Source organism: Petromyzon marinus, unplaced genomic scaffold (assembly GCF_048934315.1).
Source record: "Petromyzon marinus isolate PM22_M1 ecotype Great Lakes invasive population unplaced genomic scaffold, UKy_Petmar_22M1.pri1.0 PM_G_Scaffold_66, whole genome shotgun sequence".
NCBI lineage: Eukaryota > Metazoa > Chordata > Hyperoartia > Petromyzontiformes > Petromyzontidae > Petromyzon > Petromyzon marinus.
Window position 1 is genome coordinate 1,116,920 of NW_027423020.1, and position 27,085 is coordinate 1,144,004.

At 52.6% G+C, this 27,085-nt stretch overlaps 1 protein-coding gene and 1 pseudogene across 1 annotated transcript in view; one reads left to right on the plus strand and one right to left on the minus strand.

Moving 5' to 3' along the window:
- The window catches only part of LOC142919888 (protocadherin Fat 3-like), a 51,920-nt gene extending 25,302 nt beyond the window's left edge, over window positions 1-26,618 (minus strand). Inside the window, exons 1-8 of the mRNA XM_076062564.1 lie at window positions 26,502-26,618; window positions 9,476-12,803; window positions 9,219-9,343; window positions 8,923-9,115; window positions 8,564-8,628; window positions 2,037-2,348; window positions 1,665-1,878; window positions 1,034-1,173 (exon numbers count right to left, since the gene is read on the minus strand). Coding sequence (XP_075918679.1) covers window positions 1,034-1,173; window positions 1,665-1,878; window positions 2,037-2,348; window positions 8,564-8,628; window positions 8,923-9,115; window positions 9,219-9,343; window positions 9,476-12,683 — 4,257 coding nt within the window. The 5' untranslated portion in view covers window positions 12,684-12,803; window positions 26,502-26,618. The remainder of the gene's footprint in view (window positions 1-1,033; window positions 1,174-1,664; window positions 1,879-2,036; window positions 2,349-8,563; window positions 8,629-8,922; window positions 9,116-9,218; window positions 9,344-9,475; window positions 12,804-26,501) is intronic.
- On the plus strand, window positions 19,365-19,705 carry LOC142919885 (selenoprotein W pseudogene; annotated as a pseudogene).
- Window positions 26,619-27,085: the final 467 nt, after the last annotated feature.

The window sequence follows — 27,085 nt, forward strand, 5'->3', positions numbered from 1 at the left end:
CATAAGCAACCACGACCACCATTCCTCGCCTCCGGTTGATGGGAAGGCGAGCCCAAAGCAGCCTGGGGCTTACAGCTTCCCACACTTCACCGCCACGCTCCCACGCCCCCTTCATTCTTTTGTTCAAAAGAAGAGCCACACCCTGTTGTTTGGCAGTCTGCCGCCCCGAGTAGAGGACTGTCCACCCCTCATGGTGGCAGGAGCCAGAACCGGTCCACCGGACCTCCTGAATGCCACATAGATCCAGGCGGTACCGGTCCAGCTCCCGACAGAGGAGTGGCAGCCTCTCCTCCGCAGTGAGCATTCGAACATTCCACGTGGCCATCCGTAGTGGTTTTTCATTGTTTCTGGAGGAGCCCCGAGGGTACATATTCAATCTCCTGGCTCCGCCAATTGGGGTTTGGCCAGGAGACGTCATAGACGCCTGGCCCCCCGGGGCCTCCGGCACAAGCTTATTAGTTATATACTTAATTCGCGGTTTAGTGGTAATTAATTGAAGGTGGAGGGGTTACCAGCCCCTCGCACCCATCCAGAGCCTCTGTTTAGCCCCTGTGGTGGACACAGATGCCATGAGGGGAGGAGCCAATCGAAATTGGACCTCCCCCCACAGCACTGCCCACGACAGAGTTGCCCGTCCGGCACCGCGAGGAGGTAGGGGGTTGTTTTGCCGGAGACAGACACACACAGACAGACACACACACAGTCACACAGAGACAGACACACACACAGACGGACACACAGTCGCGCAGAGACAGACAGACACAGACAGACACACACAGTCACAGAGACAGACACACACACAGTCACACAGAGACAGAAACACACAGACAGACACACACAGTCACACAGAGCCAGACACACACAGACAGACACACACAGTCACACAGAGACAGACACACACAGACAGACACACACAGTCACACAGAGACAGACACGCACAGACAGACACACACAGTCGCACAGAGACAGACACACACAGACGGACACACACAGTCACACAGAGACAGACACACAGACACGCGTGGCCACCCACCAGGGTGGTTACAGCGTTGGACCCGTCGGTGAGCCTGATGGTGAGCTCATAGGAGGCGCGCTGCTCGGCATCCAGCGGCTGGGCCAACTCCACAACACCGCCATGTTGGGTCACATAGAAGCGGTCCTCCACGTTACCGCCTGTCAACACGCGGTGCCCCTACCGTCATCATCATCAGGTCACTGTTAACCCATCATCATGTCACCGTTAACCCCATCATCATCATGTCACCGTTAACCCATCAACATGTCACCGTTAACCCCATCAACATATCACCGTTAACCCCATCATCATGATGTCACCGTTAACTCCACCATCATGATGTCACCGTTAACCCATCAACATGTCACCGTTAACCCCATCATCATGATGTCACCGTTAACCCACCAACATGATGTCACCGTTAACCCCATCGTCATGATGTCACCGTTAACCCATCATCATCATCATGTCACCATTAACCCATCATCATGATGTCACCGTTGACCCATCATCATCATGTCACCATTAACCCATCATCATGATGTCACCGTTAACCCATCATCATGTCACCGTTAACACATCATGATGTGGGTTGGGATGGGTTGGGTTGTGTTGGGGTGGGGGGATGTGTGTGGTGGCACCACGTGACCTGTGATGCTGAACCAGAGGAGGCTCCCCGCCGTGCTCTGCGTGGGCAGGGCAATCACCACGGAGCCCACGGCGGCCGTCTCCGCCACGGTGACCGCATGATACCTCTGGGCGAAGGCCGGGGGCGTCTCTGGCGGCAGAGGAGTGGCGACCCAATCCACACGCAGTTTGGTAGACACCTTTCTTGCGTCCAAATCCGTGTTCATGGCGGTGAGCTGCGGGGCCAGCAACAGAGATTGGAGAGTTCCGTTTCGCGGTCGAATCATCGCGGTGATAAGAGGTCGGAGTGATATCATCACGCGTGTCTGCGTGTGGAGGAGGGAGGAAGCGGGATGCGGGGGGAACAGGGTGGAGGATGGAGTATGTCCCTGACCTCCATGGTGTCGGATGTCCCCGCACGGTGCAAGTTTCTCCGGGTGAAGAGGATTCCGATTCCTTGATAGCCGTCCATGCGATATTTTACTTGTGGCGATATGTCGTACGCTATCCTGGCGTTGTCGCCCGAGTCGGCGTCGGTGGCATAGAAACGTGCGATTTCCACCTCCGTTTCGTCATCCGCCAACACCACGTAGACGTGCTGGAGGTCCCTGGGGAAGCGTGGGGTGTGGTCGTTTCTGTCCAAGACGTTCACCGACACCACCACCCTCGTTTCAAGCGGGGGCACGCCGGTATCCACGATGGACACCTGGCACCGGTGGGACGGACGCACGCACAGACACACATGCACAACAACAACCGCCATTCAGCCACTAAGTGGCGGTGACATCACCACGATGCTTGTGCCAGGCTATGTGCACGTTGAGGCCACGTGAAGCATCGAATGCCTGCTGACACGAGGTCACGGGACAAACCCAGCAGGTGCCATGGGTCAACTGACTGGCTGATGCACAACATGTGCCCACTTGCAGTGCTTTAGCCACCCGGCACTCCGCTCGTTGTTGAGCATCGCTCCTCCGCCCTCCATTGTTGGAGGGCGGCTGCCTCCAACTGCCCAGTAGCGTCCTTCACGAGCCTCCTCCACAGAGGCCGATCTTGACACCTCTGGTACCAAGTCCACGCAGCTCCACACCCTCCTATACCACATCACTCTATCTCTTCTCCAACCCACAACTGCCCTAAAAAGACACACACACACATCGACTTGCACACTCATACGACGCACACGCATATGGACTCGCACACACATTACTTTCATATTTACTAACTTTTAAAATAATAGTTTTCTATCTGCGTGACTTAAGTGAAAGAAGCAAGGGGGGGAAATGCAGGCGTCTGCCATGAGTAATTCAGAGTGAGGGCGATGGTGTCCCAACATTTTTGTGCAAACATTTTGCGCGAGCAAAAAATAAATAAATTGGTAAATAAATGAAAGTCAACGAAAACATCTAATTATCCTACCTGTAACTATGAGCTGATGTGCACCAATTAAGCATAATTGACATGTCACCGCTCAACCCCCGTACTGAGGGGGCAAGTGTAAATATGTTAGAATGAAGAAGACGTAATAGCATTCAGTGCAGGGATATGAGGTGGCTGCTGGTTCCTCCAAAGTACAGGAAACGCGATGATTCCCCTCAGAGTAGTTGTTTTGTGAGCAGGACAGTGATATTTAGAAAAGTAGCTATTTTGAAAGAGAAAACGTCTGCATAAGTGTCATTCCCTCGCGCATAAAGACGTGGTCGCAATAATAGCCATTTATATAAATAAGCGCACTTTATCTATCCGCTGCACTTTCCGTCGTTTTCATGCAGGGGCCACTGCAAACCTACGCTTCGGTGTCGATTCCCAGAGTCGACTTAGCCCCCACCGACACGACTTTGCCATTTGTTTGGCGACGAACGACATTTTCCCATTATCCCCACATACGCCATCTTATATATAAAAGTCTTCGCGTGCGCGCGCTTGCGGGGGATTTGGCTCTCAAACGGTGGGGTTCAAGTCCGAAAAAAATTGCCGGGTGGCACGCCCCGAGCCCCATGCTTGGTATAGGCTATTCCGTTTTCCCAGCCGTCAACTTAAAATTAGTTTAATTAGCGATTTAGTGGCATTCTTATTTTATTTACTTACTGCACGAGCTCGACCGTACCAACTGACGCCAATTGCATGCACTGCTGTAGGGAAAGCACACTATGCACTGCTGTAGTAATAGCACGGACCACCACAGTCACTATGCACTGCTGTAGCAAAAGCAGGGACCAAAGTCCGTATGCACTCCAGTAGCTAAAGCAGGTACCACCACTGTATGCACTGTTGTAATCATACCAGCTACCACGACAATATGCTTGCACTGCTGCAGGGAAAGCAGGTACCACCACGATATGCACTGCTGTAATCATACCAGGTACCAGCACATTCAGTATGCACTGCTGTTGTTAAACCATGTACCACCACAGTATGCACTGCTGTTATCATAGCAGCTACCACCGCAGTTAGTATGCACTGCTTTTGTAAAAGCCGCTACCACCACTGTCAGTATGCACTGCCTTTGTGATAGCAGGTTCCACCAGTCACGAGGCACTGCTGTAGTGATACCACAAACCACCACAGTCGGTTTGCACTGCTGTAGTTCAAGCAAGTACCACCACAGTCCGTGTGCAGTGCTGTAGTTCAAGCAGGTACCACCACAGGCCGTGTGCACTGCTGTAGTGAAATCAGGTACCACCACAGTCGGTATGCACTGCTGTAGTCATAGTGCATACCGTCGTGGTGTGTGCGTAAGTCCATGTGTGTGCGTGGTGTGTGTGTGTAAAAAAACTACTCTTTTTTAATTAAGTTACTTCTTTCACAGTAATAATGCCTGTGTCTAATTCCATGTGTGTGTGTGGGTCGATGTGCATGTCTGCGGCCATGTGTGTGTGTGAGTCAATGTGTGTGTGTGTGTGCGTCGCTCCTTGTCAGTCAGTGTAAGTAAATTTCTTTCTATTTGTGTGTTTTTTGGTCCATGTGTGCGTGTGAGTCCATGTGTGTGTGTCTGTACGTACGTGTGTGTGTGTGTGTGCGTACGTCCATGTGTGTGCGTACGTCCATGTGTGTGTCTCAGTCCATGTTTGTGTGCCTCTATGTCCGTGTGTCAGTCCATGTATGTTTGTGTGGGAGTCTGTGTGTCAGTCGATGTGTGTATGGCAATGTGTCTATGTGTGGCAGTCCGTGTGTGTGCGCGTCGATATGTATGTGTGTGTAAGTTCATGTCTGTGTGTGTGAGTCTATGTATGTGTGTGTGTGTCACTCGATGTGTGTGTGTAAGTCAATGTGTGTGTGACTTGATATGTGTGTGTGTCAGTCCATGTGCATGTGTGTTTGTCGCTGTGTGTGCGTGGCTCCATGTTAGTCAGTGTTAGTCCATTTTGTTGCATGCCTGTAGGTCCATGTGTGCGTGTTAGTCCATGTGTGCTTTATTCACTTGCTCAGGGCCTATGATACCATCATTAGGCCTGAGCTCTGGGTTGCTCCTCGTACTTTTCGAGTCCCTGACCCTCTGCTCACGATCCTTAAGGACCTTCATGATAGTGAGCGGTCCCACATCAAACTACGTAACCATGAATCAGAGCCACTCACTGTACATCTTGGGGTGCGACAGGGATGTCCACTGCCTCCCACAATCTTTTACATATATTTGGACCACGTATTTCGTTAAGCCTTCAATGCCTCTACCGGAAGAATTAACATCTGGTACAGATACAATGGGAGGCTCATCGATGCCCGGGTGCGGTCAATCGATGGCTCCCTATTGGCCAACCACGTTATGTATGCCGATGGTCTGGTAATTAATGCTCACTCAGAAGAGGAGCTGGACGCGCTGCTGCTCAACCTGGAGCTTGCCACTAAGAGGTGGGGCCTTGCCATCAGCCCCACCAAAACTAAGCACCTGCCTGGGTATTTTGTACCATCGGACAATCCACCCCCATAACTCACAATTGGTGATGGGCCAGTTGTAGAGAGTGCAGAGTTTCCCATACCTGCCCAGTGTACTCATGACTGGCTCCGGTTTAACACCAGAGGTCTCACTCTGAATCAGTTGAGCGGCATTATCTTTTCATCGGCTGTGTAACACTGCGTTGAAGCTACCTGGTCTCTCGCTCCGCACGAAGCTCCACATCGTCTCGCCCATGGTCATTCCCTCCCTTCTCTACACTTGCGAAACTTGGACCCCCCTAATGCAACATTTTCGCCGGTTACAAACATTTAGGTAGGCCTGCCTACGATCCTTCCTGGGTTTAACCAGGCTGGATTGTGTGATGAGCTCACAAATACTTGAAAGATTTGGACAAAGTCCCATTGGTGACCTCCTACGCCAGGCAAGGCTGCGTTGGCTGGGCCATGTAACCTGCATGGCCAGGCAAGGCTGCGTTGGCTGGGCCATGTAGCCTGCATGCCCAGCCACCGCATGCCTAAACACCTTTTGTTCCGCCGGATCGAAGGTCTCTAAACGGGCGCTAGAGAAGAGATGGAGTGATATGCTACAGGACGATGTGCAGCTGAGTGGACTTGTCGATGACTGGTACCAGCGGTGTCAAGGTCGGTATCTGTGGAGGAGCCTCGTGAAGGATGCTACAGGCCAGTTGGAGGCAGTCGGCCTCCAACAACAACGGAGGGCGGAGGAGCGACGCTCACAAAAACGAGCGGTGCACCGTGTGGCTAAAGCACAGCAAGTTAGCAGGGTACAGGGCACAGGTGGTGCATCTGCCAGTCATCTCAGTCGACCTGTGCCATCTGGGTCTGCCCCGTGACCTCCTGCCAGCAGGTGTTCGACACTTCACGTGGCCTCAAGGTGCACATAGCCTGCCACAAGCGTTGTGATGATGTCACTGCCACTTAGTGGCGAATGGCGGCTGTTCTTGTGCAGTCTATGTATGTATGTGTGAGTTGATATGTGTGTAACTCTGTGTGTTTGAGTCGATTTGTGTATATAACTACATGTGTCTCTCAAGTTGATGTCTGTGTGTGTGAGTCCATGTGTTTGCGTGCGTGTAAGTCAGTGGGTTTCTATGTGTATGGGTCCATGTCTGTTTGTAAGTCCATGTGTGTCTGCCTTTTTCGCCCGGGCAACACCGGGTACTAACCGCTAGTCTAACCTATAAAAGGCATTTTTTGTCTGTCTGTCTCTCTGTCTGTCTGTCTGCATACGCTCAATTGCGAGGGATTTGGCTCTCGGACCGTGGGATTGACGTCGAAAAAAATTTGCCGGGCGGCACGCCCCAGGCTCCGCGGTGGGACTAGGCCATTTCGTTTTCCCATCCGTCACCTTAAAAGTGGTTAAAATCGCGTTTTGGTGCGATCTATCTTAATTTAGTAATTTACTTTTGCCGACCGGCTCGCAACAAAGCACGCCGTTGCACATGCGCGAAACGCTGACGCGAGTTTCCCCCGGCAACGGGCGCGCACGCCGTCGCTGCAGGGTGGACGCCATTTCTCACTCACCTTCTAAATGCAAACAAAATTTACACGCGACGCCGAGGTAAATTCATCAAAGTGTCACGTCCTCTTCTCTCCCCCCCCCACCCCAATGTGTGCAATTACTATTATAGGGTCGGTAGATACTAAAATTATCGTGCCTTTACACGATTATTCTAGCATGGGGGGGCAATCTAGGCGAGGCCGGGGGCTCTGCATGGTACTAGGCCTCAACACGCCACTCTTGTCAGGTGAGGACTTTGTGCTATAGAGTCGATATACCCAGCGTTGCCCGGGGCAAAAATATATTTTAAAACTTCTGAAAACTTAAAAACATAACATACCAATGCAAATATATAACTCAGTAATTTTAAATTCAACCTGAGCGCACCAAGAATTGATTCTTTAAATCGCACAAAGGAATCGAAGATTGTAGATTTTTTTAGAATCGCATATTCTCGTTTAATATACAGTAAGTTGGTTGCATGTCGGCAAGTATGCTAAACAATTCGAACAGACACACATTCACAAATTTCCCTTTCATATATAAGATAAAGTCACCATGTACTACTGTAGTGAAAGCTGTCATCATAGCAGGAACCACCATAGTCGGTATGCACTGCTGTAGTCATAGCAGGATACCACCAGTCAGTATGCACTGCTGTAGTGAAAGCAGGAACCACCACAGTATGCACTGCTGTAATCATAGCAGGTCCAACCACAGCCAGTATGCACTCCTGTAGTGATAGTAGAAACTGCTATCCAGTTGGTAGATACTGCTATAGAGTTAGTAGATACTAACAGTCAGTATATACCACTACGGTCAGTAAATACTGCTACAGTCAGTAAATACTACGACACAGTCAGTAGATACTACTATACAGTTAGTTGTTACTACTATAGGGTCGGTAAATACTACTGTAGGCCCAGTAGATACTACTACAGTCAGTAGTTACTACAGTCACTAAATACTACTAAACAGGCAGTAGCTACTACTGGCTCAGTAGATACTACTATACAGTCAGTAGATACAACTACAGAGGCAAGAGATACTACTTACTCTATTGTATTAAGGGTGTGTAGGTATATATACCTACGCGGGGATAAAGATATTTTTTGAGGGGGTGGGTCGACAATTTTCAGAAACCTTTTAGATCAACTATGTACCCCACACTTTCTATGACTTTTTGGACTTGTGCAAGCCTCTTATAATTTTGTTGGTGGAGAAATGGACAAACGGCCCACCGGGCTTTCACAATACCTTAGTATCTGTGTATGTATATGTAAGGTTTTTAAGAGAAGTTTTGAAATATATTTTTTTTTACCCGGGCAACGCCGGGTACTTCCTGCTAGTAGGTTAGATAAAATACTGTAGGAGCCAGAGGACATCCCTGTCGCAGAAACGGCTCTGACTCCCGGCCACGAAATTTTACCTGGGCCCGCTCACCATCATGAAGGGTCAGGGACTCCCCATCACTACCACCACCACCCTCACAGTGACTCTCTCACCTCTAGCTCGTACTCCGCCTGCGTCTCTCTGTCCAGCGACTTGTCGGGGGTGTTAGATATGACGCCTGTGCCGAGTCGGTTCACCGGAGGTCAACCACAACCATATGCCGGCCGGCACATGCACGCACGCGGTGGGGCGGGGGGGGGGGTGGGGGGAGTTCGTTATCGTGATGTCGGACTCTGTTGAGTCACATCGCGTCAAATGGAAATGCGTCGATAGTAAATGTTGCTGTATGTTAGTGCTGTACTAGTAATGAATTGGCACGTTCTGTGGTGTATAGAAGTGTCGTGTAGTGTCCACCATACACTACAATTGTAAATGTTGTGAATTTGCTCTCCTCCCCCACCACCGGACGCACCTGACGTTTTGTTTACGGTGAACATTCCCTGTGGGTCTCCACTAACGATGTTGAATGTGAGACCCTTGCCCCGGGGCACGCTGTCCTTGTCTGGGTCCCAGGCTTTCACTTGGAATATAACAGAATGAGAGTTCTCCATAGCGTCGGCCTGGTACCACGTCTGCGACACCCACGGGGGGTTGTCGTTCACGTCCTTGGGTGGGGGGGGGGGGGAAACCACACACGGTACTCTCATCGTGCCGTTTTAAAACGCAGCGGCGCGTACGCACGTGTTGAGTGCGCGCGAGTTTCCGTACCTGCACATCCACGTAGATGTGCAGTGTAGAGAAGCGTTGGAAGACTCCGCGATCCGTAGCGCGCACCTCGAGCCAGTAGCTTCTCACCGTCTCGCGATCCAGCGGCCGCATCGTGACGATCACCCCTGCCGTCACGAAACGCCGTGAATGACACGCAGCAGAGACGGGCGCCAGCGTGAGCCGTCAGCCGGCGTCATGAACCATGAGGAGCAGGGAGAAGGAGGGTAGTAGTGGTGGTTGTAGTGGGTGCGGTCTACCGGTCTCCAGATGAATGCTGAAGACCCCCAGGTCGGATCCGCCCACGAGGGAGTACCGCACCTCCCCGTCCAGACCCTCATCGTGGTCCGTGGCCGTGGCGGTGAAGATGGCAGTCCCCACGGGGATGTGGGGACTGCCATCCTCCACGTCCGTCACTTCCACCGTCACCCGGCAGACGGTCGACGGTGGCCCCCTGGGGTCGCCGTCGTGCGTGGCCACTGTTAGGTCGTAGCGGCGTCGTCTCTCAAAGTCGAGCGGCCGTGCCAGCTGCAGGGCCCCGCTCGTCTCATGCACCGTGAACGTGCCGTCCCCCTCGTCCACGCTAACCAGCGTGTAGTGCACCTCCCCGGCCGGCCCCACGTCGGGGTCTCGAGCGTCCAGCCAGCCGAGGACGGCCCCCACCGGGACGTCTTCGGGCACGCGGAGACGGAGGGGGTCCGGCGCGCACGTGGGCGTGTGGTCGTCCACATCATCCACCGTCACGATCACCGCGGCGACGGAGGAGAGGCGGCTCTCTTCCGGCACCAGGTCCGACGCCTCCACCAGCAGCGCGTGCTCGGCGCGCCGCTCGCGGTCCAGCGGCGCCGCCACCTCCAAGGCGCCCGTCTCGGCGTCCACGCGGAAGAGGTCGGTGTCGGACAGCAGGCGGTAGCGCACGGAGCCCGCGTCGCCCTCGTCGCCGTCGGCGGCCTCCAGCCGGAGCACCTCGTGGCCCGGCCGCACTCTCTCCGGCACCCGGACCGCGTAGGCGCGCCGCGAGAACTCCGGCCGGTTGTCGTTGACGTCCAAGATGACGACCCGGACAGTGGCGCTTGCGGAACGCCGCGGCGTGCCCAGGTCGTGGACAACGACGTTCACGGAGTAGGAGGTGACGGTCTCGTAGTCAAGCGGCACCAGGACCCTCACGACGCCGGTCTCCGCGTCCACGGCGAAGCCGCTCGCCCCGCCGTCCGTCAGGGCGTACAGCAGCTTCCCCTCGAAGCCGTCGTCCGGATCCTCGGCCTCCATTCGGATGACCTCTGCCCCGACGCGCAGGTCCTCGCGGACTTCCACGGCGGCCGCCGGGGCGGCGAACGCCGGCGCGTGCCGATTGACGGTGCTGGCGGCGACAGGGCACGGGCGGTCTCGCCGTTGGTCCGCCCGGTGGAGCATCTCGCCCATCCTCTGGGCGATCTCCGTCGCCACGCACTGCAATGACGGCCTCCAACCGGGACGGGCGTCCAGGACCGAGATGTTCAGGAACGTCTCTGCCGAGAGCTCCCCGTCGGTGGCCGTGAGGCCGAGGTGAAAGGCCCCCGCCGGCCCGACGGCGACGTCGGCGAGGGAACGCGCGAGCGTCACGACGCCGAGGGCGTCGTCGAGCGCGAAGAAGCCGCCCTCGTTCCCGGACGCAATGCCATAGAGCACTGGCCGGAGGTCGTCGGCGTCGATGGCCAACACGGTGAAGATCGGCTCGCCAGGCCGGAGGTCCCGGGGGATCTCACCCACGCAGTTCCTCACAAAGACGGGCGCATTGTCGTTCACGTTGGCGACGCGGACAGTCGCGATCACCTCCGCCTCCCGGCGGAACGGAGTCCCCCAGTCCGAGGCTCGCACGTGCAGCCAGTAGACCCCCGCCGTCTCGTCGTGGTCCAGCGGCCCCGTCGTGACGATGATGCCCGTGAAGGGGTCAACGGTGAATGGGCCGGGCTCGGCGTCCGCCAGGCCGTACGTCACGCGGCCGTCGTACCCCTCGTCCTTGTCCGTGGCGTGCACGACGAGCACGAACGTGCCCGTCGGGACGTCCTCGCTCAACGAGGCGAAGTAGTTGGGCCGCTCGAAGACCGGGGCGTGCTCGTTGTAGTCCACGACGTCAATCGTGACGCTGGCGACGCCCGAGCCGACGTCGGTACCGACGTTGAACGCGAGGCGGCGTCTGTCGACCGCCGCCAAAGACTTGCGGACGGAGACGACCCCGGTGGCGGGGTTCACGGCGAAGAAGTAGCCGTCGGCGCCGCCTCGGACGACGTACCGGCAGCTCCGCGCGCCGCAAGAGGCTCTGACCGCGAGCACAACGGCGCGGGGCGGAGACCGCCGCTCGACGGCGCCCGCGTAGACGCTCCGCTCGAACGCGCCGGCGGCGCCAGTGGCGCCGCCCTCCCGGACCGTGACCCTGACGGGCCGCGAGTGCTTGGGCGACCTCCCCCCGTCGCGCGCTTGCACGGTGAGGTTCACCCCGAAGGGGAAGTCCGCCCAGTCCAGCCGCCCCGAGAGCCTCACCGCGTAGGTCGAGCCGGGGTCGGTTCCGTCCGTCGGGGCGACGGAGAACGCCCGGAGGGGGTCGCCGGCGATGATCTCCACGGCGCTGATCTCCCCCGCGGGGCCGCCGTCGTTGTCCTCCACGGCGAGCTCCGCGTACGAGGCGGCGGGGTCGGCAAATGACGCCCGCGGCCCGTGGGTCGCGACGACGGCAATGCGCGGGGGGTCTTGGTTCGCCCAGACCACGTTCACCGTGATGCGCGCCGAGCTGGACAGGCCACCGCTGTCGACGGCCAGCACCTTCAATATGTACATCCCCCAATCATCGGGCTTCAGCCTCTTGACGAGCATCACAGCGCCGCTCGTCGGGTGCACGGCGAACACGCGATCTGCCATGGCGTAACGGATGCGCCCGTTGGGGCCCTCGTCAGCGTCCGTGGCAGCGACGCGAACGACGACGGTGCCCGCCGGCGCGTCGTCGGTGACGAAAAGGCCGACGGTGCTCGCCGGCGCGTTGAAGTCGCTCGCGCCGTACGATGACATCGAGAACAGCGGGCTGAATTCGTTGCGGTCCATCACCCGGACGTAGACCGTGATGAACGCCAGACAACGGCGGCTCCAGGTGACCGCCCTTATCCCCAGTACGTAGCCGGGGCGCTCCTCGCGGTTCAACGGCACATTCCCCGTGCGGATGCGCAAGATTAAAGTGTCACCCAAGTGCAACCCCTCTGCCGTGAACCCGGCCCCCTCATCCCCGGATACGATGGAGTACGTGGGTATGAAGCCCCAGAGGCCGATGTAGAACCCCATCCTGCTGTGGCTCTCCACATACGTCCTGGGCGCGGAGTTCTCGTAGACGGTGGCATTGTAGAAATATCTGGCTAAGGGCGGCTCCGGCTGGCCGCCGCACGGCGGCAGCAGCAGCAGCAGCAGCGGGAGGAGCGCCGAAGCCATCTTGTTGGGCGTCATGGTCTGCACTCGAGAGGCAATGACGACAATGATGACACCGAGCAGCGGTCGGAAAGGCGGGTGCCGCGAAAGTCTCCGGGTCCGTTCGGTGCTCCCAATGGGGTATGGGTCCTCCTCATCCTGTAACATGTCAGATCAAGACCAAATATAAACCAAACAATTTTAAGTTTGCCAGGCAAGGCGCCCCCCACCGAGCTACCGGGTAGCGCTTTTTCAGTAGCGAACTGGCCGTCGTAAACGATAGCTCAGCAAAGTGGCTCATCATCGTCGTCACGTGGCCAAATACCAGGCGCAGTAGTTAACATCTCCTAGCCACCGTGATGATGATGAGAGATGCAAACTCCAAATCTACAGCAGCAGGCGTCTTCAGGGTTGGGATCGAACCCACGACCTCCTGCGTACCAGGCGAGGGAGGTGACATCTCCCGACCACCTTTTCCAGAGACCCATTCCCAACGTGGACATTTGCGGCGGCCAAATTACTCCTCAACAGTCGCTCGTTCGCAGTGGCGGAGCCAGTGGGGGTTCGGGTGGCACTGTTGCATATATAGGCCTTTTTCCATTTTTTGTTTTTGATATTAATGATTTTGCCAATATTTTTTTTTCATATAATCACTCGCGGGGTCACTGGGAGCACAAACAAACGGAACCCCCCCCCCCTCCTTTCGAGCAGCTGTCTTATCACTCTCGCAAAGATAATAACACCCTCCCCTCCCACCAACGGAAACGGTCAGTCATAAAGTCAAATAAAAAAACACACACGCCCCCCCCGGACGAAGGATAACAAACAGGCGTTTCGTTTTGGTTAATTTTTTCATGCTTCTGCTAAATGGTAAAAATTCCAAAACTTAGCGACCAAAGATGAAGCTAACATTATCGATCCTCACACTCACTCCAATTAAAAACCAAGCCACAATCTACATCAGTGGATCATTACTCATTTATTAATTCAATACTAATGTTATTTTCACCTTTAATAATTTTCTACACCTGACCGAAGCATCAAGAATAATTCTAGCAGTCAGGGTTATTCCTAAGCCAAAACGAATCCTCTATCCTGGGGATATCAGATACTAACAATAACTCGAGAACAAACAGCACAAACCCAGGATACAGACGGTGGAGAAAAAATTTACCCTGAGAAATACGTGATGATAATGTTAAATCACAAATCTTGGGAAACAAACCAAATAATCATTATGCAGTATTGAACCGAGGGTTATCCGGAAGAGATGAGGCGAAATAGGTAAAACTTACACAACCAAGATAAACTGTATCCCATAGGAAAAGAGCCTCCCAACCTTCTTTGTCTTCCCGCAGCACGGGATAGCAAGGAATGTAACGCCCAGAGCGAGGGAAATTACTCTTTTATTGCAGGGGGGCATCTGTGTTCCACGGATGAAAAGATGGCTTGGGGAGAGACACAGATGGCTTAATAAATGACACACACACACACGGACACACTGACACCCCCCCCCCACCACAACACAGAGCGAGATCAAAGGAAGTTCCGGTCCTTTGTGAAGAAGGCGAGCAGAGAAAGAAATTTTGGCATAAAAAGAGAGACACGGGCCATGCATCACTATCGCAGCTACCAGCGGCAGAAGACGGCGACCATCAGCTCGACAAGAAGACACACAGCAGCTCGGAAGAGGACAGCAAGCCAGCTCCGGGTCATGGCCTCGAGAGCAACAATGCGTGTGGTGCATCGCAGAGAAGAGGGGCGAGGTGATGCTCTGTGCCGAGTTCGGCATGGACCGACAGAGTATCGCTGAAAGTTATTCTCAGCGTCAAGCAATCAACCTCTAGAAAAGGGCGGAGAGGGTCAAGCATCGGCCAAGCCAGCCTTGTAGAAAACCATCTGCACGAGCAATCGGCACCGCCAGAGAGAGACGGAGCAAGAGCACGCAGCAGCGCCACCAGCGCCACCAAGCAAGGGTGCCAGCTGCCAAGCATTGTGCCAACTTGGCTCATCCAGCAGGGGAAAGAGCCTGACCAGCCGCCCGTGAGTAAGAGTGTCAGCGCCAGCGAGCGCGCAGTGGGTTCGACCCACACGCACACCGACCAGCACCAGCTGGGAACCAAGACAAGAGATAGGGAACCAGCCGTCGTTCGTATACCCTCCCCCACCCTCACAAACCCACGACGCACCCGGCGTCTGCTCACACAATAATTTACCAAAGAGACAATCCAACGCACCCACACAATAAGAAGACTAATTATAAAAGTGCATGAACCATCAGCTGGCCGTGAAGGCATCCGCGGCTCAGCGAGTGATAAGAATTTACTTCTAATCGCATAAATTACCAATAGATTCATCGATACAAACTAAACTTTTGAAACCTTCGTCACGAATCTACACGCTCACAGAGATAACATCGTGTTAAACCCATTTCTTTAGCATGTAATCTTGTCTACGAATTAATTAAAGCTTAGCCAAAGATAAGAATCTCCCGTAGGAGGGCACGCACCCCGTCGCATACCCTTATTCCAAGACATTTAGTTAATTATATAATCTTGCCGATGAATCTATTGACGTATACTTTTGCCTTTGGGGTATAATTTGCTTTTATTGCCTTTCGTATAAATATCGTTGCGTGCCTGTTTTAAAGACTCTCCCTATCACCAACTAAGCTCGAGTTACGTGGTTGAATTAATCATATGTGCGGTTGCCAAAGTGAAACAACGCAACCATTGATGGTTAAATGTACCGCTCACTGAGGGAAATTTCCCCGATGGTACCGGGGGTAATTCCAAGCATGAGAGTTCGCAAACACAGAAGTGTTTGAGTGTTTCTTTCTTGAGTTCATGCGTAATAATCTTAATAACTGTATCCTGCGGTGAGATTTGAATTTGGAGACCTGACATACACACTAATACATAATCAGCAAATGTTAAAGCAAGAATAATCGTATTATACTGATTGATAATACAAACTTAGACAACGAAGCCGAGCTTAATCTAGCATACTTACAGCACACCTGCATAACTTCATACAATTCATTTTATGATCCCGATTGATGATACGACCCTGAGCAACAAAGCAAAGCCCAATTATCATAACTGCCCACATTAGCATACTCGCATACATTTATACGATTCTCCAATTAGCATAATTTATGCACATAATTACATCAAATTACATAATTTCGGATAATTACACATTTTTCCAAATTTAATTTAATTTTTATTTTCATCTAAATTTTCATACCCGACATATACAACAGCACGTCACGTGCGCCCCCCCCCCCCCCCCCAATGATCGGATCATTGGGGTTTATTAGTAGTAAATCGACATTTTTGCGACACCCACTGCCACTGTGTAGCATATTATTACGTGCCAGGGACTCTATGAGATGATAGGATATTAGTCCCAGTCCATAATTGGCAATAAGTAACGGCAAAGCAGTTATAAGTGACTCAGAATTGTGCACAGTCGTGTATAGAGTACACTACACATTATTATAGAGTGTAGTAGCAGTGGCAGTAGCGGTAGTAGTAGTGGTAGTCATGGTGATAGTAATAATGGTGGTAGTAGTGGTAGTTAGTGGTGATAGTAGTGGTGGTAGTAATAGTGGTGGTAGTGGTGATCATAGTAGTGGTAGTAATAGTGGTGATCATAGTAGTGGTAGTAATAGTGGTGGTAGTAGTGGTGGTAGTAGTGGTAGTTGTAATAGTAATAGTGGTAGTTTCAAGTTTCATTTATTAGGTATAGCCCTGTGAGCCATGTGGCTCTTAAGTCGGGTGCAACCGCAACAAACAAAATTTGAACACAGAACATCCCAAAGCGACGACGCGCAACAGAAACATCCTGGAATAAACCAGCAAATATTCTACACAAAAAAACTTATTAAAACGCTGTGTGTTAAATCAATGTGGTGCAAGCCAACAACAACAACCATAAGACAATTTAGATTAACCATATGTTTTCGAATCACCAAAATAAAGCTGTAAAAACAATGTAACAACAGTAATCATAGGAACTGTGAATTTAAATTGAACAATAAACGATATACATAACACGTACGGCAAAAAAACTGCAGCCATAGCTGGCAGCACGACACTCCCAGTGTATGATGTGTGAGTCAGCAGCAGAGTGAGTGAGTGTATGATGTGCGAGTCAGCGTATGAAGAGTGAGTTAGTGAATGATGTGTGAGCGAGTGTATGATGTGTGAGCGAGTCAGTGGCAGTGTGAGTGAGTGTATGATGTGCGAGTCAGCGTATGATGTGCGAGTCAGCGTATGAAGAGTGAGTCAGTGAATGATGTGTGAGCGAGTGTATGATGTGTGAGCGAGCCAGTGGCAGTGTGAGTGAATGATGTGTGAGTCAGCGCACGATGTGTTAGTCAGCGCATGATGAGTCAGTGTATGATGAGCGAGTGAGCCAGCAAACAATGAGTGAACCTGTGTATGATGAGTGAATGGGTCAGTGGTTGTGCGAGTATATGATGTGTGAGTGAGTAAGCGCATGATGAGCGAGTCAGTGCATAATGTGTGAGTGAGTCAGTGTATGATGTGTGAGTGAGTCAGTGTATGATGTGTGACAAAGTCAGTGCATGGTGTGAGTGAGTCAGTGTATGATGTGTGAGAAAGTCAGTGCATGGTGTGAGTCAGTGCATGGTGTGAGTGAGTCAGTGTATGATGTGTGAGTGAGTCAGTGTATGATGTGTGAGCGAGTCAGTGTATGATGTGTGAGTGAGTCAGTGCATGGTGTGAGTGAGTCAGTGCATGGTGTGTGAGTGAGTCAGTGTATGATGTGTGAGTGAGTCAGTGCATGGTGTGAGTGAGTCAGTGCATGGTGTGAGTGAGTCAGTGTATGATGTGAGAGTGAGTCAGTGTATGATGTGTGAGTGAGTCAGTGTATGGTGTGTGAGTGAGTCAGTGCATGGTGTGAGTGAGTCAGTGTATGGTGTGTGAGTGAGTCAGTGCATGGTGTGAGTGAGTCAGTGTATGGTGTGTGAGTGAGTCAGTGCATGATGTGTGAGTGAGTCAGTGTATGGTGTGTGAGTGAGTCAGTGCATGGTGTGAGAAGTCAGTGTCGGCTCCCTCTGCTTGCGCCGTCGCCCCGCCCCCCCCTGACTCCGTCGGCCCCCCCCAGCTCCGTCGCCCCCCCCCCCGGCTCCATCGCCCCCCCGCTGGCTCCGTCGGCCCCCCCCCAACTCCGTCGGCCCCCCCCCCCGGCTCCGTCGCCCCCCCCGGCTCCGTCGCCCCCCCCGACACCGTCGGCCCCGCCCCCACCTCCGTCGGCCCCCCCCTGGCTCCGTCGGCCCCGCCCCCCCTCCGTCGGCCACCCCCTGGCTCTGTCGCCCCCCCCCCCAGCTCCGTCGGCCCCCCCCTGGCTCCGTCGGCCCCCCCCCCCGACTCCGTCGCCCCCCCCCTGGTTCCGTTGGCCCCCCCCAGCTCCGTCACCCCCCCCCGACTCCGTTGCCCCCCCCTGGCTCCGTCGCCCCCCCCCCCCCAGCTCCGTCGCCCCCTCCCGACTCAGTCGGCCCCCCCTGGCTCCGTCGGCCCCCCCCGGCCCCCCCGGCTCCGTCGGCCCCCTCCGTCGGCTCCCTCGGCCCCCTCACAAACGGCCTCGCCAGCCGCTGCTGGCCGCGCGCGCCTCAGGTGGCCATCTTGCGGGCTGCGCGGGCCCGCGCTGCTGCTGCATTCGCAGCAGCAGCGCGGGCCCCGTCGAGTGCACGCTGCCGGGCGGCGCCGCGCCGCAGTAGCGCGCCAGCCGCGGCGCCGCCGCCGTGCCGCCGTCGTGCAGCGTGAGGGCGTCGTAGCGGCACAGCGGCTCTCTGTAGGCCCCCCCACACGTCTCGTAGGCCCCCCCCCACACGTCTCGTAGGCCCCCCCACACGTCTTGAAGGCCCCCCACACGTCCTGTAGTAACCAGCACTGCAGGTGAAGGAGGATTTGGTAGGTTCCATTTGGTACGTGACAGAGGTTGTGGAGGGAGGCTCAATGCACATACTGTTCACTTTATCACTAAATTAGAACTTAAACACCAAATTACACTAACTTAAACTTCACATTTTTCACTTAACAATTCATGTTTACTTAAATACTACATTATTTTACACCACATTACTCGCTGTCGGACGATATCAGCTGATGTGGCACTTCGCTGCTGACAGAAGCAGCAAACAGTGAGTGATAGTAGTGGTAGTAGTGACAGTAATAGTAGTGGTAGTACGAGTGGTGGTAGTAGTTAGTGGTGGAAGTAGTGGTAGTAGTAGTTAGTGGTGGTAGTAGTAATAGTAATAGTGGTGGTAGTAGTGGTAGTAAGAGTGGTAGTTAGTGGTGGTAGTAATAGTGGTGGTGGTAATAGTAGTTAGTGGTGGTAGTAGTAGTGGTAATAGTGGTGGTAGTAGTGGTATTAAGAGTGGTGGCAGTAGTAGTGGTAGTTAGTGGTGGTAGTAGTGGTAGTAGTAATAGTGGTGGTAGTAGTAATAGTTAGTGGTGGTAGTAGTAGTGGTAATAGTGGTGGTAGTAGTGGTAGTAAGAGTGGTGGCAGTAGTAGTGGTAGTTAGTGGTAGTAGTAATAGTGGTGGTAGTAGTAGTGGTAATAGTGGCGGTAGTAGTGGTAGTAATAGTGGTGGTAGTAGTAGTGATAGTGGTGGTAGTAGTAGTGATAGTGGTGGTAGTAGAGAGGGTAGAGGGAGAGAGCGAGGGAGATAAGACGCGGTTTCAGTGACGGTGCAGAACAGGCGTTTCGGCCTCAACCACCTCTACAGCAGCTATGCCGCTCAAAATACACATCGTTTATTGTTGGCGCCTGAGGGTACCGAAGTCGGTTTCACCACCTCAAGGATGAACTTGCAACCGAGTTCCCTGGAGAGATAACTGGTGAGGGGACCCCGACACAGACTGTCTTCCAGGAGGTGCAGATTGTGGGAGGGAAACTTCTCCACTCCAAGGCCAACGGCGATGGGTTTGTAGACTCGGATGAGAAGCTACAAAAGATCTTCTTCAGTGGAGTGGAGAAAGCCCTCGAAAAGAAGTAGCCAGAATGTGTTGAAGCAGAAGCATGCTTTGCATATTCTTGGTTCTTTCGGTAAAGTCACCACGTAGAAGGGAAACAATAAAAGAATACAAATATAAAACAATACAATTCTCACGACGTTTTCGACTGCAACACAAGCAATCATCATCAGGTGTTTTCTCACGACGTTTTCGACTTGTGAAAACACCTGATGATGATTGCTTGTGTTGCAGTCGAAACGTCGTGATCATTTTATTGTTTTATATTTTTATTATTTTATTGTTTCCCTTCTACTTTACCGAAAGAACCAAGAATATGAATCCCTGCAGTCACTAAGGCTTAAAATCAAAACATGCTTTGCTTCTTAACAGAGGTAAAGGCTTGTCTGTGTCGCTGGTTCTAAAGAAATGTATTGATGTTAAAATAATGTATGATTCAAAGCTAGCACATTTATAGTAAGAAATCAGTCAGCATGTGTTAAATAGTCCACTGCTGTATACAAAGCTTTAGTTAAACTGGCACAAGAGCAAATGTAACTTTTCAGTGAATATTATTACATGAAAATAATATCTTACATTAGCACGTACAATTTGTTTTCTGGGAGTTTATATATATCCAAATTATTAATCATTACCAACAAATGTACTTGGTTTCCACGTCTCATTTGCTCTTTTTTAAAGTTAACTCTGACTAAAATGCAAACACATCCTTTGTTCTGATTAACAGCTCCATAAATCTTTTTTTAAAAATCTAGATTTTTGTTTTAACCACTGCCTCCTCTTGCTCTCCAGTGCCTTAATCGTCATAAAAAATGGGTTTGTTTCATACATTGCTAATGGGAGGTTTCGTTGTTCGCGAATGTGCATCGTTTAGCTTGAGACCCAGCCAGGCTTTTCCTGGACAAATATAAATTAGTTCTGGATCCTAAAAAAAAAGCTAATACTGACTCAATCATCATACGCTGACTCGCACATCATACACTCACTCACGCTGCTGCTGACTCACTCACACATCATACACTGGGAGTGTCGTGCTGCCAGCTATGGCTGCAGGTTTTTGTCGTACGTGTTATGTATGTCGTTTATTGTTAAATTTTAAATCACAGTTCCTATGATGACTGTAGTTACATTGTTTTTGTAGCTTTATTTTGGTCTGGTTGTGGTGTAATAGTTTTCTGCGATGTAGATTCATATTTTGTGTGTTTGCGGTTGCACCCGACTTAAGAGCCGCATGGCTCACAGGGCTATACCTAATAAATGGAACTTGAAAAACTTGAAACTTGAAAACTTGTTTTTGTGACCCCCTATGGTGACAGCTTTAACAGGACTCGTGGTCGTTTCACCGTGAGCCGGCGCCGGATGAAGGAGATGGCTCTCAGCGCCCTGCCACGATGAACAAACCACCAACGAGTTAAACTCTTGTCAACCGTCTCCTCTGCATACACATCTATCACTTTGTTGCAACTGGGGAGGAGAAGCTGGTGTTTTTTTTATTGATTTTAAATTTCACTTGGGGGTAGGTATGTTGTCAATTGTATCGTTTAATTCCCGCGCAGACTTTACTTCGAAAATTGGTCTTCAATAAACCCGCGATCTTGATAGAATGCATTGAATCAGAAGCAAGACTTTGTTGTGTTTACTGTTCTAAAGTATGTGTTTTTTTAATAGTTTCAATTGTTGGGCTTAACTGTTAACTGTTTCTTCGAAAAAGCAAATAATTGAAAACACGAGTTGCAGGGGTTTAACTTTGGCTAATCATTGTCCCAAACTAATGAAGTTTTGTAGTAATGGCATGCATACATGTCCTAATTGGTATTGGCAGTAAACACAATGCATTCAGAGTCTTCAATACATATAAACATTCACGAGTTTCAAAAACCATTCCGGACTGGGCCAGTCTGATATTTGACAACACTTTTTTTTAATTGAGCATACATTGCACCATTTATATCAACGTTGATTAGCCAAAACCAATTTCAAGTATGCTGCTGCAGTGGAGTCGTCGTGCAGTGCATTTCACACTGCTGAAAATAATCCCACACACTTGGTTCCCCTGATCACAACGGAGCCATTTACATTAGCAGTGTCGCCTACTGTATTACAGTGAAGCTACACTGTACTCGGCAGGGATTTTGTCTTAACGCCTATGTACAGTGAGGGAAAAAAGTATTTGATCCCCTGCTGATTTTGTACGTTTGCCCACTGACAAAGAAATGAGCAGTCAATCATTTTAATGGTAGGTTTATTTGAACAGTGAGAGACAGAATAACAACAAAACAATTCCAGAATAACGCATGTTAAAAATGTTATAAATTGATTTGCATTTTAATGAGGGAAATAAGTATTTGACCCCCTCTCAATCAGAAAGATTTCTGGCTCCCAGGTGTCTTTTATACAGGTAACGAGCTGAGATTAGGGGCACACTCTTAAAGGGAATGCGTCCTCCTCGGTCTCAGAGTCCCTGGAGAAGCTCGCGGTCGTGACGAGAGCCATCACCAGGGAACGCGTCCGTCGTGAACGACGCCCTCGAGAAAATTCTGATGGACAAACCATTGGGCTGACGAGCTAAAGAAGTACTTGACAGACTTTCCCGCTGAATAATTCTACATGGAGAAGACTCAACCCTCAATCGTTGCGAGTCTACTGCCAAATTGCTTGTCACAATTTACTTTACAGTTACGAGCCGCGAGTAAAAAAAAAATAGCATTTCGTGCAAGTCGTGTTTTTCGAATAACAAACCTTGCCAATGTATACAGGAGATTGTAACTTTCAGTTATTTTCATTTAAAGATGTATAAAAGGTTGCAGACCATCAAACACCGAATTCTAAAAAAAGGAGAGGGAAAGAGAGAGAGAGAGGGAGAGAGAGAGGGAGAGAGAGAGGGAGAGAGAGAGAGGGGGAGGGAGAGAGAGAGATATGGGCAAAGTGCACACCAGGCTGTTCTGCCAACAATACACCTGGGGGAGCACCAGACTGAAGAACGCGGACATCACCGACATGGAAGCCCGAGTCCTCAATTTGGAGGGTCGCCTCGCCGAGGACAGCGACCCTGCTCTTCTCCAAGAATACGAGGAGAATAGGGAGCGTCTCAAAGGGCTACATGAGGAGCAGACGAGGGGAGCGTTTGTGCGATCCCGGGTGAAGCTCATCACGGACCTCGACACGGGATCCCCACTTTTCTACTCCCTCGGGAGGCAGAATGGGAGACGCAAATCCATGGAGTTCCTCTTTGATGGTGACGGTGTCCTGGTGCACGAACTCCAGCAGAAGTCGACCATCATCAGAGACTTCTACGGCAGCCTGTTCTCCCCTGAAGAAACATCAGAACCGGCCCAGGCGGAGGCATGGAGTGGTCTACCCACCCTGGGGGAAGACGGGAAAGAGCTGCTAGAGCAAAAGCTCACCAGGACTGACCTTGACGCAGCTGTAAGAGGACTGGCCCCAAATAAATCCCCAGGGTTAGACGGCCTAACAGGGGAATTTTACGCCGCTTTTTGGCCATCCCTGCGGGAGGACTACAGAGAGGTGCTGGAGGAAGCCTCAGTCACTGGGGTGATGCCTCAGTCTTGGAGGAGGGCGGTGCTCACTCTGCTTCCCAAGAACGGAGACCTGAGGCACCTACAAAACTGGCGTCCGGTCTCCCTCCTGAACACAGACTACAAAATATTGACGAAGGCTCTCTCCCTGCGACTGAAAGGGGTGATTGCACAAGTCGTACACGGGGACCAGTCCTACACCATCCCCAGACGAACCATCCACGACGGCATCTTCCTGGTCAGGGACCTCATCGCGGTGTCCCAGAGGTTGGGCATCCCAATTGCGTTTCTTGCTCTTGACCAGGAAAAGGCTTTTGACAGAGTGGACCACAAGTACCTGCTGGGAACCCTCAAGACCTTGGGTTTTGGGGATGCCTTTGTCCGAACGATCCGCCTACTCTACACCAAGGCGGAGTGCATGATCAAGATCAACGGCGCCCTCACTGCCCCGGTCAAATTCGAGCGAGGAATGAGACACGGATGCCCATTGTCGGGCCAACTTTATGCCCTGGCATTAGAGCCTTTCCTGAATCTCATAAGGCGGAGACTCAGCGGCCTGGTGCTGAGGGAACCAAGCGTCAAGTTGGTCCTGACGGTATACGCCGACAACGTCCTCCTCATCCTGCGCTCCCTGGCTCATGTCGCCCTGCTGCATGAGTGCCAGGAGGTCTTTTCGAAAGCCTCCTCATCAAAGATGAACTGGCAAAAGTGCAGCGGCCTGCTGGTTGGAGCGTGGGACATGACCGAGTGTCCCGAGAAGGCAAAAGCCATCAATTGGAGCACAACATCGCTGCACCACCTGGGGGTGTTCCTCGGACCAGAGGAGGAACCACCGCAGAGGAACTGGGTCGAGCTGGAGAAGGTGAAGGAGCTGCTGGCCACCTGGAGTCGCCTGTGCAAGTTCCTCACCTTCAGGACAAAGACGTTGGTGGTGAACCAGCTGGTGACGTCCATGCTGTGGCACCGACTCTTCTCCCTGCACCCCCCCATGAGCCTCGTCAACGCACTTCAGAAGCGAGTCCTCGACTTCTTCTGGTCGGGTGGAGGACACCGGGTCGCGGCTGGGGTCCTGGCCCTGCCACTGGACGAGGGCGGTCATGGGCTGGTGTGCGTGCGGAGTCAGCTGGCCACCTTCCGACTGCAGGCAGCGCAAAAGTTCCTGCACGCCGCCCCTGCACCCGCCTGGAGCGTCACGGCCTCCTTCCTCCTGAAACAGCTGGGGGGTCTGCAGTGCTCCAAGTAACTATTCTACATGGACCTGCAGGGCCTCCCACTGGGACAGCTGCCACCCTTCTACAGAAGCATCCTGCAGACATGGAGCTCCCTCGCCGTCAGGAGGCTGAACCAACTGCAATCGGCCGAGGATCTGGTCTTCGAACCGATCCTCAGGAACCCACAGACAAAGCTGCCATCCACCACCACCACCCCTGGCATAGAGAGGCGCCTCGCCAACGCGCGGCTCACCAGGATGGGAGATCTTGTGGAGCCTGAAACAAGGGGCCGGTGGTTCGGACCAGCAGACGTGGCCGCAAAGACAGGGCTGCAGTCGCTCCGGGTGGTTGTCTGGATCCTGGCCGAAGCCAAAGGGGCCTTCTCAGCGGCAGCGGGGAGAACGCCCCCCATCGGCGTTGGGGATGACGAGGCCCCTCTCGATCCCCCTCCACCGGAGCTCTCAGTCGTGCCACTGCATCGCCAATGCCGACAAACGAAGGCGGATCACAACCTGTGCCGGCTAGAAGACCTACCGGAGGTGGCCTTCGCAAATGTAAAGAGGAAGGTGCTCTACTCCTACATGGTCCGGTTCCACCAACAGGACACCCTGAGGAGCCACAAGGACCATGCCTGGAGTAAAGCCCTGCCCTGCGTCTCTCCGGAGAGGCCTCGCTGGAGGCAACTCTACTGCAGACCGACGCACAACCGCATCGGCGACCTCAGCTGGAGCATCGCCCACGGCACCGTCACCACCAACGTCTTCCTGGCGCGCTTCACCGACACGTCCCCGGAGTGCCGGTTCTGCGGTAAAGTGGAGACGGTGGCGCACCAATACGTGGAGTGCAAGAGCCTGGACTCGCTGTTCAAGGTCCTGAGAAACATCCTCCTAAGGTTCAGCCTCCACTTCTCCCCGATGGTCCTCATCTTTGGATACCCGAAGGGCGACGGACCCCAACATCTTCAGGGGCTGGTCAACGTGCTCTTCGGCTACGCCAAGCTCGCCATATACAGGGCGAGGAAGGTGGCCCTGGAGGGGCAACGTCCGGCCAGCAGCCTGGGCATCTTCCGCGCTCTAGTCGGAGCCAGGGTGTGGCTGGAGTTCCGCCACGCCCGGCTGACCCACGCCGTGCCGGCCTTCAAGGAGCAGTGGGCGCTGGAGGAGGCCGTGTGCTCGGTGGCAGATGACGGAGAGCTCTGCATGCAGATCTGAGCTACCCGTCGGAGGCCGTTTGACTGTGGGAAGGGCTGCGTGCAGGTGCAGCACTTGTCGTAGTTATAAAGAAAATAGAGAGCGATAGAGAGCCAAATGGAGTAGGAAGAGAGGGGGCAGAGAGAGAGGGGGGGGGGGGCGGAGAGGGGGTAGAGAGAGAGGAGAGGCAGAGAGGGGGGTAGAGAGAGAGGGGGGGGGCAGAGAGGGGGTAGAGAGAGAGGGAAGGGGAAAAAAAGTAAAAAAATTGGGTCTTTCACTTAAAAGGGGGGGGGGGTTACAAAAAGCAAAGATTAAAAAAAACGAAATGATGAACGGAGCAAAGTGTCGACTACACTGAGCATCTTCTTGCTTCTTCTGATCGTAAAAAAAGAGAGAGGGAGAGAGAGCGAGAGAGAGAGCGAGAGAGAGGGAGAGAGAGCGAGAGGGAGAGAGAGAAAGAGGGGGAGAGAGAGAGAGCGAGAGAGAGGGAGAGAGAGCGAGAGAGGGAGATAGAGAGGGAGAGAGAGAGGGAGAGAGAGAGAGAGGGAAGGGGAAAGACATTTTTTTTGGGTCTTTCACTTAAAAGGGGGGTGGTTTATATAAAGCAAAGCATTAAAAAAACACAAAAAAACCGAAATGATGAACGGAGCAAAGAGCCGACTACACCGAGCATCTCCTTGTTTCTTCTGATCGTAAAAAAAGAGAGAGAGGGAGAGAGAGGGCGAGAGAGAGAGGGAGAGAGAGAGATGGAGAGAGAGAGGGCTCCACTTTGTGCTGCTCTTGGCTGGCATCTAGCAGCTCACTACTGCGTGCCGCGTGTGTGTGGTGACCACCACGGGTAACGAGACACACACACTCCACGGGGATGACGATGCAATGGTGACGAGGACAGCTCCTCGTCGTGACACTCTACCTGCTGCGCAAAGAGCGGAGACCGAAGAGGCCGACGCCGAGGAGCCGCGGTCGGAGCCGGCGGAATCCTTCTCAGAGACGGCGAACAGACGCCATCGCTCCTGGGACTCGGCCTTCGTGGGCGTGGCCCTTTGGTCACGCCCCTCCTTAGGCCCCGCCCCTTGACTACGCCCCTTTCCAGGACCATCCATTGGCCACGCCCCCTTTTCAGGCTCCGCCCTTGGTCACGCCCCCGTTCCTAATTAATAACATTCAGTAGAGTCACGTAGGCATAAGAAATAATAAAATTACATAATAGCATACGACGTTTCGATTGCAACAAAAGCAATCATCAGGTACAGAAGAGCTAAATTTAAGAGAGAGAGGAAACACATAACTGCAGATATATACACAGAGGAGCACACTAAATCAAACAGGTTTTAGAAAAATTTGGAAACCATATAAAGCAACACAGACCGCGACCGTCTGTGTTACTTTATATGGTTTCCAAATGTCCTCTTGAAATCACGCGATACCCCCCTCCCCCATTCTTTTGGCCAAGTGTAAGAAATACAATTTTAGACTTACAACTTTTTTTTGTTATTT